This window comes from Saccoglossus kowalevskii, chromosome 9 (genome assembly GCF_978046115.1).
Source record: "Saccoglossus kowalevskii chromosome 9, keSacKowa6.1, whole genome shotgun sequence".
NCBI classification, from domain to species: Eukaryota; Metazoa; Hemichordata; class Enteropneusta; family Harrimaniidae; genus Saccoglossus; species Saccoglossus kowalevskii.
Window position 1 is genome coordinate 14,904,759 of NC_140649.1, and position 15,136 is coordinate 14,919,894.

The 15,136-nt window shown below is 32.3% G+C and overlaps 1 protein-coding gene across 3 annotated transcripts in view; it reads right to left on the reverse strand.

Moving 5' to 3' along the window:
• Nucleotides 1-15,136, reverse strand: part of LOC100375824 (uncharacterized) — a 59,971-nt gene that overhangs the window by 21,094 nt on the left and 23,741 nt on the right. For all 3 annotated transcript variants that reach the window (XM_085503193.1, XM_085503194.1, XM_085503195.1), the window contains exons 3-5: nt 3,444-3,592; nt 2,321-2,419; nt 424-546 (exon numbers count right to left, since the gene is read on the reverse strand). In XM_085503193.1, the coding sequence (XP_085359319.1) occupies nt 424-546; nt 2,321-2,419; nt 3,444-3,592 (371 nt within the window). The remainder of the gene's footprint in view (nt 1-423; nt 547-2,320; nt 2,420-3,443; nt 3,593-15,136) is intronic.

Here is a 15,136-nt window from a genome sequence, read left to right on the forward strand (position 1 = left end):
CAATATCCTCCATTATTTTTTTTAATAATTCAAGCAAGGCCCATCTGTGACCATGTATGTAAAAATGCTCTTCTTAAAAAACGACTGAGCCCTATAATTCACAGACAATTGCAAAGATTATACATTAATTCTAAGAATCCTAAAGGTCTTGAGGGATCATGATGTTGTAACTTTTCAAATATCAAACTTTTGGAGTTGATAATTCTGGTGTTCGCAGTACCAAATGTTTTGCTCGACCTAGTTTACTACGAAAATTGCAGGGAATTGACCATAACATAAGTGGAGATATGTCTGCCATTTTGTGTACATGCCTTAGCTGATGAATTATTCTGATGTTGTGTTGCCTGCAACCCATGTCATAATGCACGGAACAGAGCATGCTCATATTAAAAATACTGAGAATACAGGGAATGTGGTACTTACAGTTAAAGCCTGTACATCTGATTTGATTTTATCAACGTCATCCTCGGTTTGTCTTTGTGCAGACTGGAGGCCAGTGACGTGTTCTTGAACGCCATTGATATCGCTTCCCTGTGTTGCCACACTCTGAAATGTGATTAAGAAATTAATATCACAAATATAACTTGGTAAAAGTAAAGTCTGATAAATTTATATTTCCCCGATAAGTAAATTCCCATGAATATGTAAAATAACAATAGAACTCATTGTTTTCCTGCCAAGTTCAATAACTTAAAACCCAGTGAAATTGCTAAAGACATCAAAATAGGGGCAATAACTGCCAATGAAAATAAATGTTTTTTACAGTACTCTATTTATGCTTCTTGTTGAAACAAAAATATAATCTCCTAAACTGAATTTATTGAATACTGGATCATTAAAACAGGAGGGTCGTCACCTGCGCATGCGCAAGTCCCAAGCGACGATCACACGCGCTAAAAGGCTCATGGGTAGACGCTTGTTTGTAAACAATACACGCTATGAACATCTCGCGCACATGCAGGTGACGACTCCCCTGCTTTAAATTATGATTTAGACACACCTGTTGGTTACAGCTTATCCACTACTAAAAGATCATATTTGATTATCAATAATGTTTCATGGAAAGCTAGAGAGAGTGGGCGTTTGTTCAAAGTTGTGAATAATGATAACTTGACTAAGTGACGACCCTCACTATTTTTCATAATTTACATTGCAAGACAAAGTAGAGCTGTTGACGGTCACAGTTTTAGCTCTTTTAGAATCGCAAGCACTTACATATATGACAGAGGTGGGACTATGTAAATTTAATAATCAAGTACATAATAACTACGGAATAAAATATTTGTTTATTGGAGATGGGATTCAAATACGGTTGCCAAGTGTGCATGAAACAACAGCAACTTTTTGAGAATTCTGTGCCACTGCAAAATCAAACAACTAGCTGCCAAATGGTGGTATGATAGAAATAAATTCAAGGAGTATTTTAATGATTATAAAAAGGCAGAGATACCAAGTGAACTGAATAATATGGTGGACTTACGATATACAAGTAATAAAAACACCATGTGATAGTGAAAGCTGTCTATGCATATCAATTATTTATAATTCAAGGTAACCGTGACAAAGTTTATACAGATGTTATCTATTACATCAGATATGATTAATTTACATATTATTATTATTTCAGTAGCAAATATAACAATTGCCATTATGCAAAATGTCCTTTACTTATTTGGTAATCATTTTGTGCATTTTCATGAAATCAACCTGTATAATAACAGTTTTACATTGTAACTTCTCATTTAGTGGCAAATATTTGATCCATGTTGAAAAATTAGAGTAAAAAAAAATGTGCGTCTCTGATAACATGCACTATAAAAACAGAGTAGGTCAGATTTAAATTTCCTTCATCACATCTGTTCTTTGATCTAGCTTACTAATGAGTTAAGAAGTCCTATGTTTAATGATGTTTACAGTAAACTCCACATTGGAATCTTGTGTGATTTTGTACCATTTTTTTTTATGTTAGATGATTAGTTTAGACTAATGTGTATGTGTATTACCGGTATGTAATGCCTCAGCAAATAACCTACATAGATAATCTGTTGCCACCTACAGCAATACATCAATAATTGAAGCCACTGTGTTGTGTTTGTTATTCCTACACAACGTAAATGTGTGAACAGTATTAATTTAGTTCACACCAACATTTTAACACACTACCATGACACTTTTTAATAATTAAACACTTTTCCTGCCATAATTGTGAAACAACATTTCAAACATTATCTAGTCTTTCGTAAATTTATTGTTAATTTTGAACCAAAAAAAGAAGAGACTTTGGTATTATTGTTATTGATATACAAGATCAAGGTCTTACCTTTTGCAACGTGAGCACAGCAGATGGTACAGCAAGCAACTCTTTGGCCGAATCTACACTATCTGTTAATTGTTTGGCTGTTTTATTAAGATAATCAATCTGTAAGTTATCAGAAAAATATTTTTTTTATTGTAAATTATGTTATACATGTACAATATATAGACAAGGTGGGAGAGGTTGATAATAAAATATGATGGAAAAAAACAACTTCAATATATATATTTTTTTGTCATGCAGCTTTTCAGCCTCCTTAGTACATACAGTACAAGTATGCAAATTAGTAGTAGGATCAGCAACATAGTAACAATGATGCATCAGACAGGGGAAGACGATTGGTTAATGGGTTCTGTGTGTAAATGGACTTTGCGAGAGTTTATTAACCCTTACCGATATTTGGTCAAATCATTGTAAAAGTACATAGGGTTGGCAGGATAAGGGATAATGGTGAAAATCCTGAAAAATACCTACTAAGGATAGAAAATTTGCAAAAATATTACTTGTTCGAGAACATTCTCCTTCATTGATAAGCCAGGTTTGATTGATATGATGTACTACGTACCAGGAAATGTCAATGTTAAACACAAAAACTGATGCTGACTGAACTGATTGTTTGAACTTTGAATTTCAGCACATGAACACACGTAAAATTTAAAAAAAGAAAATCTTGATTTGTTGATTGCAATGATGCTGTAGATGTTTTCTATAATTGTATGCAATTTGAGGTGATTACAACGATACTGTAATCTATGTACAAAAACAGTGAAGCCAAAGTATTAACCAATGTGCAATGAAGGTCTATGTGACCATGTATTGTCTGGAAGCATCCTTTGTATTTATTATCCATATAATCTTATTATTGTGCTTCTTCCATTTTTATTTTCAAACATATCCTACAACTGGGAAACAGTGTAGTTGTTCTATATTTGGAATTCCCATTTCCTAACAACATATTTATGCAGATACCCTGTTCAATAATGCCAGTACATCACAGTGAGGAAGTATGGATGTGATAATTTCCAGGGAATCATAGGCCTTGTAAATTTCCCAACATCTGTTGGTATGTAATGAAAAGAACACTATTTGCTGCCTGGTATTATTACTAAAGCATTGTACAGCTTCTTACCTGAGATAAAATATCGTTTACATCACTATGTAATTTGTTTATTTTGTCTTTATCTTCATTTTTGAATGTGTCTAAATCTTCATTAAGTTTGTCTAAACTCGAGCCAAGTGCACTCATGGTACCCGAATTATCACCATTACTGGCTTCCACTGAAAACAAATTCAAAAAATAAATAGTCAGATAAAGTGAAATGTTCATTCCTGTGATTAAACGGAACTCTGTAGTTGAAAAAACTGGAATGAACCCAAATCCCGACAGAGTATGCTATATTGAAACACAGAAGAGGTTAAAGTCACTGACTCAATGCAAACTTTGGTAGACACTGGGATTACACATATTGCTATTATGATGGGAAGATGGCCATACAGTCTGTGACAAATTGCCTCTACATGTATTATGTGTAGTATCATTAATGGGATGCAAGAAATGCAAAACTTTTATTTTAATAAACATTTTATTGGGTACTTTTTGAGTTTGTTTCATACAACCTGATGCATGACAACAAATGTATGTATTATTTGTCTGCATTTATCCATGTACTATAAAATAATTTATTTTCGTTGGAATTAATTTTCACTGAAGGAATGATTCAGTGAAAATAAAATCCAGTGAATATACTTTTTTTCTATATTATACATTCAACTTGTTAAAAATCAGTGAAAATAAATTCCATACAAAACACTCAAAACGTCTTTTCAGCGAAAATTAATTCTAGCTAAAATAAAGTAATTTACAGTAGATCTAGAAAGTAAGAAGACTACTCCTACCTGCATACCATAATACACAGACAAAAAACATCCAGAATACATACATGTACAGGGATAAAATTACAGTATCAGTAAGTACTATAATATAATCCACATACTCAATGGATTAGACATAATGCAGGTACATGTACCAGAATCATAGACTGAGATAGTTTACACACAGAATATGTTTAATGCATTAATCAAGTTGCGGGTAAAATTACATCTACAGCATAGGCAAGTGTGTGTGTGATAAAAATAATAAATTCTGGGCTCATCTCATAATTCTTACAAATTCGGATATCGAGTTTCTGAACGTTGGGAAAAGCTTGGGACCTACCGTAAAATCTCTATTAGAAGCCGCATCTCTATTAGAAGCCGCATCTCTAATAAAAGTCGCACCCATTCTTTTTGAACAATTGAGAACCAAAAATTCACCATTTCTCATATGTGTAGATGCTTCCAATGGAAGCCGCATCCCCTCTGTTGCATTGTACCATTTTAATAGAAGTTGTGGCTTCTAATACAGATTTTACAGTACATGGTCAGTTTGTAAAAAATCGATGTCCTTATTCACAGAGCCACATGGACAGACAATTTCTACATTTACCTGTCCCATGAAAATTCTGTCTTTCTGGGACAGGTGGACAGCCTTAATTCCACATACAGGCATTTTTTGAATTTACCTGCCCAGCTAAAATCTTATTGGCTGAGAATCGCAATGATTATTGGTCATTCCGATAGCTATACAAAGACTTGAAAGGCTGTGTATACATGTACATGTATATGGATATATAACATACACATTAGACAAGGCTACCCCACCTACATGTACCTCACCTCATCAGCTTACATTATATATGCACGACTGGCTGACTGCGACAAATTACATGCTACAAAATTCAACTCAAGAGTGATCAGCTGTGTAAATAATGCATTTTGCACACGTTTTATACATCGCTAAAAGATTTAAAAGATTATTTTCACATGAACTTGGGCATCATAGAGTCTGGTACAAAATATGCAACAAAGTAAGTTTAAATCCAAAAGCTTTGTAACTACATGTGTGGGTAGTTGCACTTATCAAATATTGATATGGAACATAATGATCTGCAATGCATTTAAATAGAGATATCAAATTCTCATTATGAGCTATGTAATGCACCAACATAGTGTACTGTGCTTACAAATAAACTGTTAACCACATAACAGACAAATTAATCGTGACTATCAGAAGTTGGGTGAAAAAAAAAAAAAAAAATCACAAAATTAGCAAGAAACTATTCTCACTGGGGTTCCTAAGAGTCACAAGAGCTTTCATCAAATTTCATCCACAGACAAAATTTAACGGTTTATACTAAAGCATTACATGTATATACACCTTCCATTTGTGATGATTATTAACAAATGCATCAAAAACTAAAATTTGTCACATAGATTAGCTAAATTGTTCATTGTCAACTTACCAGGCATTGTACTTATAGATTTAATTTACCTTGGGGGTAAGTGCCAGCATTGATAATATGGAATTAGAAAAATTGCAATCCAGTCCTCAGATGAATTAAGTGGCGTTTGATACGTTACATTTACTATATTAACGTACATATGTAAATGTTTCCTTTTTCATTGTTTCAGTTTAAATGTGCTCAAGAATTTACCAATAATTATGTTTATGTTGACTCGCAACCAATCATGTGTACTGGGTATAGGCAAGTGTAATGAGATATCACTGTCATTGTAGCTTTGCATTATATTAAGCAGAAATCTGCTTAGACAAAGATCACACACTGCTTTGGTATTTATTTATAGTATTTCTAAAAAATATAAATGTACCCAGTATTATAGGGGGTCACAGATTTCCACTTAGGCACACATGTCGTACAAACTTTAATCTCTATTGTGTTGTGATATTTTGAATTTGTCTTTATTTTCTTAGTGAAATCTAAAACCTCAAATTCCATTCATTTAACATTAATCTGGAAATAGCACAAGCTTTAAATCCATTAGTATTTTAACAGCAGAAAAATATTGTAACCACAAATTTACATGGTTAGGAATTTTAGCGATTACTGTAAAATCTGTATTAGAAACCGCGGCTTCTATTAAAATGGTACAATGCAACAGAGGGAATGCGGCTTCTATTAGAGCATCTACACATATGAGAAATGATGAATTTTGGGTTCTCAATTATTCAAAAATAATGGGTGCGGCTTCTATTAGGGATGCGGCTTCTAATACAGATTTTACGGTAGATGTGCTTGCAAGGGATATTTATGTGACCCCGCGTCTTTAGGGCGCTAATGAAATGTTTGGGTCTCACAAAATTTAAGTGCTTTACAGTGGTCTTGACAAAAATTCTGATTTTCCACTACAATATGAACAATCGCTAAAAGTTATTAAATTTCAGGCAGTGGCAAGTTTAAATGCTGAAAGGAAAAATTTGTGTTGTTGTGCACTAAATTTGTGTTGTTGTGCACTAAATTTGTGTTGTTGTGCACTAAGTTTGTGTTGTTGTGCACTAAGTTTGTGTTGTTGTGCACTAAGTTTGTGTTGTTGTGCACTAAATTTGTGTTGTTGTGCACTAAATTTGTGTTGTTGTGCACTAAATTTGTGTTGTTGTGCACTAAATTTGTGTTGTTGTGCACTAAATTTGTGTTGTTGTGCACTAAATTTGTGTTGTTGTGCACTAAATTTATGTTGTTGTGCACTAAATTTGTGTTGTTGTGCACTAAATTTGTGTTGTTGTGCACTAAATTTATGTTGTTGTGCACTAAATTTGTGTTGTTGTGCACTAAATTTGTGTTGTTGTGCACTAAATTTGTGTTGTTGTGCACTAAATTTATGTTGTTGTGCACTAAATTTATGTTGTTGTGCACTAAATTTGTGTTGTTGTGCACTAAATTTGTGTTGTTGTGCACTAAATTTGTGTTGTGCACTAAATTTATGTTGTTGTGCACTAAATTTGTGTTGTGCACTAAATTTATGTTGTTGTGCACTAAATTTGTGTTGTTGTGCACTAAATTTATGTTGTTGTGCACTAAATTTATGTTGTTGTGCACTAAATTTGTGTTATTGTGCACTAAATTTATGTTGTTGTGCACTAAATTTATGTTGTTGTGCACTAAATTTGTGTTGTTGTGCACTAAATTTGTGTTGTGCACTAAATTTATGTTGTTGTGCACTAAATTTGTGTTGTGCACTAAATTTATGTTGTGCACTAAATTTGTGTTGTTGTGCACTAAATTTATGTTGTTGTGCACTAAATTTGTGTTGTTGTGCACTAAATTTATGTTGTTGTGCACTAAGTTTGTGTTGTTGTGCACTAAATTTGTGTTGTTGTGCACTAAATTTATGTTGTTGTGCACTAAATTTATGTTGTTGTGCACTAAATTTGTGTTGTGCACTAAATTTATGTTGTTGTGCACTAAATTTGTGTTGTTGTGCACTAAATTTATGTTGTTGTGCACTAAATTTGTGTTGTGCACTAAATTTGTGTTGTTGTGCACTAAATTTATGTTGTTGTGCACTAAATTTATGTTGTTGTGCACTAAATTTGTGTTGTTGTGCACTAAATTTGTGTTGTTGTGCACTAAATTTGTGTTGTTGTGCACTAAATTTGTGTTGTTGTGCACTAAATTTATGTTGTTGTGCACTAAATTTATGTTGTTGTGCACTAAATTTGTGTTGTTGTGCACTAAATTTATGTTGTTGTGCACTAAATTTGTGTTGTTGTGCACTAAATTTGTGTTGTTGTGCACTAAATTTGTGTTGTTGTGCACTAAATTTGTGTTGTTGTGCACTAAATTTATGTTGTTGTGCACTAAATTTGTGTTGTTGGAGAAATTCATGGAATGTAGAATAAAATGTCACATTGTTACATGGTTTTCAATTTTACACATGCACACAAGCAGACCCTGACAGCTTGACCAGATTTTTCCACCACAGACTAAGAGAAATAAGGGTGAAAATTCTACACATATCTATCCTACAATTAGAGAAACTGCCAACACTGTGAGAACCGACAATTGTACACAAAATTGCTAATATAATGATACCAATTGTATTCACAGCATTTCTGTATTGAATTTAAAAGCAGAAGTTGTATCAGGGAATCATAGGTCACTGTAATAGATGTTTACTTATATCAGTTTTCAATTGTCAAGAACCAAATATTTTTTCAAAATGTGGGTAAATTTTGTGTAATTTCCACTGAATTTTGAACCAAACTATAGGCCCTAGCGAGTCAAACAGATTAAACTAGTTTTTGATCAAAACATTTGAATTTTTTTTGAATATGTTAAGAGCAGACTATAAATGGAACTATTTTGTGGATAAAGTTAACTTTGACACTCTAAAGTAAGGTGACTGTGACTACTGTAAAACACTTTATTTTAGCTGGAATTAATTTTCGCTGAAAAGACTTTTTGGGCGTTTTGTATGGAATTGATTTTCATTGATTTTCACCGAGTGGAATGTAAAATATAGGAAAAAAAGTATATTTGCTGGAATTTATTTTCACAGAATATCTCCTTCAGCAAAAATAGTGAAAATTAATTCCAAGCGAAAAAAAGGTATTTTACAGTATGACAAATAACACCACAATAATCTGATGCAAGTTTTTATCATAAAATTCTAAAAAAAAATTCTTTATTTTAACCTACTGATGAGATCATTCAAATCCAAATGTGGATATGCGCCAGTCGCATACAGGCCCATATTTATCAAAAACATCAGCTGACATACAATGGCAGCATATGATGTTAGTAGTGCACACAAACACAAAAATCACTATATTGTGTCTGGGTTATTTAGCAAACAACTGTGAAATACTTTATTTATAAAGGTTTTTTGGGCATTTTGTATGGAATTTATTTTCACTGATTTTTGATAGAGTTGAATGTGAAATATTCGCTAGATTTTATTTTCACTTAATTATCCCTTCAGCAAAAATTAATTCCAAGCGAAAATAAAGTATTTTACAGAATGTTATTTCACTGACAAGCAATATTATATCACAGCACCACAAACATGTATAGTAAATTGGATGGCAATCCTATGTATACATGTAGTTAAGCACTGTACATGTATGTCTTGTCTCGCAATATTCAAATAAAATAATGTTGCCAGTAACATAGAAAACAAAAATAAGGTAGGTAGATGCAACAAAATTTAACAATTCCAAGTTACTGTGAGTGACCAATATCATGTAATATTTGTTTTTGGTAAAACTAAAAGTAGTTTTTTTGTTTTCCAATGCATAATACTGCACACATCTGGCAGCATATGTGCACGCGATGAGGAATCTGGGTCATTTCCTGTTTCGAAAACATACAGGATCTTCTTTCTATAAGGGAGTGTGATATCAAATTTATTGAACGATTGTACATGTAATTTTGGAGTAACATTTGAAAATTTCAGCGTTTTATCATCATGAATAGATCAACTATGAGCATGTTGAAGAGTGTTCCAGCGAGTTCAGTATTTAATTTTCACATAGGAACATCGTTCTTCGAATACAGTTTACTGACAATTTATACATAGACAATGGTAAACAAGTTTATTTAGTTTCTAGTAATTCAATATATTTGCAGTTTAAGGACACATTGATGACATTTTGACTAACATTCAAAGTAACTCTATTGGTGGCTATTTAATACATTTTATGAAAATTTGTCAGCTAGAATATTAGAGGAAACAAATCCTGTGCGTACCTAGTTGATATTGGGAGAAATAGAGCAAAATCTATTTTGGAGATTTTAAAAACCAAACAAGCAGCCTGTCGGCTGAGATAGCTCCGCTGTTAGCAATGCACATGGCAATTAAAGAACAGAAGATATCATTATAAAATGAACAAATCTGAGAGAGGTCCACATGTAGTACCTATATGTATAATATATCAAAGCAATTGGACTTGCGGTTTTCAACAAGAAGTCGAAAATATCACTTTTTACCAAAAATTACAAAAATATTCATCAAAATTAGAGAATTAAAGATATCATTATGAAATGAACAAATCTGAGAGAGGTCCACATGTAGTACCTATATACCCGGTATGTAATATCAAAGCAATTGGACTTGCGGTTTTCAACAAGAAGTCGAAAATATCACTTTTTACCAAAAATTACAAAAATATTCATCAAAATTAGAGAATTAAAGATATCATTATGAAATGAACAAATCTGAGAGAGGTCCACATGTAGTACCTATATATGTAATATCAAAGCAATTGGACTTGCGGTTTTCAACAAGAAGTCGAAAATATCACTTTTTACCAAAAATTACAAAAGTATTCACCAAAATTAGAGAATTAAAGATATCATTACAAAATGAACAAATCTGAGAGAGGTCGACATGTAGTACCTATATATGTAATATCAAAGCAATTGGACTTGCGGTTTTTAACAAGAAGTTGAAAATATCACTTTTTACCAAAAATGACAAAAATATTCACCAAAATTAGAGAATTAAAGATATCATTACAAAATGAACAAATCTGAGAGAGGTCGACATGTAGTACCTATATATGTAATATCAAAGCAATTGGACTTGCGGTTTTCAACAAGAAGTCGAAAATATCACTTTTTACCAAAAATGACAAAAATATTCACCAAAATTAGAGAATTAAAGATATCATTACAAAATGAACAAATCTGAGAGAGGTCCACATGTAGTACCTATATATGTAATATCAAAGCAATTGCACTTGCGGTTTTCAACAAGAAGTCGAAAATATCACTTTTTACTAAAAATGACAAAAATATTCACCAAAATTAGAGAATTGAAGATATCATCATGAAATGAACAAATCTGAGAGAGGTCTACCCAAGGTACATATACACCAAGTATCAAAGCATTCAGGCTTGTAGTTTTCAAGAAGAAGTCGAAAAAGTAAAACATTGACACAGACGACGACGACGACGGACAATCACTCATATGATAAGCTCCGCTCGATAAAGTCGACAGCGGAGCTAAAAACTATAGCAAATGTCTGAAATTATCATTATATAAAAGAAACATTAACCTTTTCACTACCAGTTCCCTCTTTTCATCACAAATTCAAAAAATAGTCAGCACTTTCCATCAAAATACTGGGACAAAAATAACCAAATTGTTATGAGTAAAAACCAAAAATTGACTCAAATTTTGTTTGTTGGCTCAAAAATTAGGGTTTATTTCCACAAATATTGAAAAATATAAGAAAATCAAAGAAAGCTTAGAAAGAACTCCCATGTGCTGAGAGTATTGGAGACACATTAAATATAATTCGAAATTACTTAGCTGAAAACTAATTATGCAAATCAGAAAATTAATATGACCAGATTTGAGTGTAAAACTAATGAGGTCTGCGCAATGTAACAGAAAATCTATGTCTCCAAGTTTAATTGAAATGTGATTAGAACCAAAAAATTATGAATTATTATGCTTATTAGGGAATTAATATGAACAGATTTTATTTTATTTAAATATGTTAATGTTATTGAACGCAATGCGGAAGAGATTGATGTTGTAGTACGATATTTTGGCTTGGATTTTGATGCGAAAACGGCATGATTTTTTTTAAATAAAAAAATTAGTTGTTTTTAAAAAATAAACTGGTCATCTGAAGAATAATTTAACATTGTTCACAGTGATAACAGCTCATTCTCGAAAGGAAGCTTACCCGCTCACGCTAGTCACGATAAAAATCATACACGTGTACTCTTGAATAGACAGACGTCAATGACTACGGTAAAACTTAGACTCTATTTTAGCCGGCAGGATTGATTGAAATGTCCGAAAAATGACTCCAAAATACACCTTAAAAGTCCCATTTTATTTTCTTAAATCCCATTTTATTTTTTAATCCAAGGGCGAATTTACGGCAGAATCTGGTCCCTCAAATAAGGGACACGTGAGCTTTGATTCTAACCGGATACATTGCACTGGGTCGGGGAGATAGTTTGCTAAACTTCCATGTATCTTTTGTCCAATGGGTTCCTGTACTTCGAACATTCGCAAGTTTTCCTAGGTAGTGCGAGACAGCTTTGTCTTTTGACCTATTAGTTTTGTGCTGACCTCTTCTCCGCGTCTTGATGTTTTGTCTTGCTTGTCATAATACTCACTGATTGATGACTTTGTTTAGATTTTGAGTTACAACTCGGCCACGACCTTTGCTTTTACCGTGAAACATGAGGAAGTTTACGTCAATTGACGGACATTGCATTTTTTAAAAACTAATGAAGCACACTGTCTATCATCCCCATTTTTTTCATTTGCTGATTTCTATTCTGAAAAATTCGACCGTCCGAAAATGCACCTTAATTTTGACTCTAAAAACACGTCACATTTCTAACATTAATTATTTAAAACCGGTCGAAATTTTGGAGTTTTTACGGTACTTTAGATATCAGTGTGAAAGCTTAAAATTGGTTAATTATGCAAATTAGGGTAATTAATATGTACAGATTTTAACCCACAATTATTCAGGTCTGTCTATTGTCCTACAGCATCCATGTACATTCATTGATATGTGATGTATAGTACCTGAGATATCAGTGTGAAAGTTGGTTAATTATGCAAATTAGGTGATTAATATGCACAAATATTTACCGGAAACTAATTGGGTCTGCATAATTCTAGATTCATTGAAATGTGATGATAAGTACTTTAGATATCAGTAGAAAAGCTGAAAATTAATTATGCAAATTAGGTAATTAATATGCACAATTATTTACCCTAAAACTAATCAGGTCTCTGCATAGTCCTAAAGGATCTATGTACCAAGTTTCATTAAAATGCGATGATTAGTACTTGAGATACCCGTAGAAAAGCTGAAAATTAACTAATTATGCAAATTAGGTGATTAATATGCACAAATATTTATCGAAAACAATCAATCTCTGCATAGTCCTTGAGTATGTAAGTACCAAGTTTCATTGAAATGTAATGCTAACTACTTATATCAAATGCTGAAAATTAATTAATTATGCAAATTAGGTAATTAATATGTACTGATATTACCATAAAAACTATCAGGTCTGTGCAGTGTCATATGACATCTATGTACCAAGTTTCATTGAAATGTCATGATCAGTACTTATATCAAATGCTGAAAATTAATTATGCAAATTAGGTAATTAATATGAACTGATATTACCATAAAAACTATCAGGTCTGTGCAGTGTCATATGACATCTATGTACCAAGTTTCATTGAAATGTCATGATCAGTACTTATATCAAATGCTGAAAATTAATTAATTATGCAAATTAGGTAATTAATATGAACTGATATTACCATAAAAACTATCAGGTCTGTGCAGTGTCATATGACATCTATGTACCAAGTTTCATTGAAATTTGATAATTAGTACTTGAGAAAAAACGAAAATTGACTAATCATTATGCAAATTAGGTAATTAGTATCCACGGATTATTACCAAAAACTAATCAAAACCTAGCATTAGTTCAGAGCATGTATGTACAAAGTTTCATCAAAATCCAATGAGTGGTTGTTTAGATATCAGTGGAACAATCATGGAACAGCTAAAAATCAGCTAATTATCATGCAAATTAGGTAATTAATATGCACGGATTTTTACCAAAACCTAATCAAATCTGCGCATTGGCCCAGAGCATCTATGCACCAAGTTTCATCAAAAACCGATGTATGGTTCTTGAGATAGCAGTGGAACAGTCGGACACACATACATACACACATACACTAACTGCAAAGACTCCCATTATGTGCTTCGCACATGGGAGTCAAAAATAGTCCCATTTATAGTCAGCACTTTCCATCAAAACTGGGACAAAAATAACCAAATTGTTACGAGTAAAAACCAAAAATTGACTCAAATTTTGTCTGTTGGCTCAAAAATTAGGGTTTATTTCCACAAATATTGAAAAATATAAGAAAAAAAATGCAGAAATGTATTAATAGTTATTAACAAGAAAAGACCATAACATCACTATTTTGAACAGCGACCAATCAAATCACCAATACTCATCATTAATATTCAGTGGTCTTTATCACAGGGAATAGGCATGATACAACAAGACCACATGATCAACTAACCTATCACAAGATATACACTTAGTTGCATGCAATAAAATATTATTAGGGTTTGTGTGCATTTCTATTACTGTAGAATACTTCGCTTGGAATTTATTTTTTCGCTTATTTCGCTGTAGGGATGATTCCGTGAAAATAAACTCCCAAAAAGCCTTTTCAGCCAAAACTAATTCCAGCAAAAATAAAGTATTTCACAGTATATTATATATAGTATAACAAATATGGTACATATTTCCAAACATTTCCTGCATTCCTAGAAGCTATTGAAGAGATGACATTCATACTTCCTTAACCTTGTCACCACGAGTTCCCTCTTTACTTTTCATCACAAATTCACAAAATAGTCCTCTTTATAGCCTTCACTTTCTATCAGAAGATTGGGGTAACAACATTTTTAGTAAAAACTGACTCAAATTTTATCCAAAATTTGGGCCTATTTACAGAAATATTGAAGAATATCAGGAAAAAAGTGCAGAAAAATTTGCTTGTGAAAGTCTGGTGGTGAAAAGGTTAATAAAGTTGACATTTTAACCTTGCATACACACACATCACGTAAAGCCAATGTGACATGGTTTTAATAACCTTGCTAACATTTTAACTAAATTTTAAATGCCAACGCAACACAATTAACATTTTATGTGAAATATATCATAAAGGCCACAAAAGAAATGGTTATAAATACCTGTAATCTATTACACGGAAAAGCAGTACAGGGTGAGTACTGATAATCAACTTATCAATGTACAAATATACGGAAATTAATTGAAAAATTAATATTTCTTTTCGATTTTCACTCTGCTTCATGATGAATTCTTATTCATAGCAAATAATTGAACACTCAATGAAAATGAGTCAACTCAAGTCAATCTTAAGAGCATTTTTAATTTTGAGAAT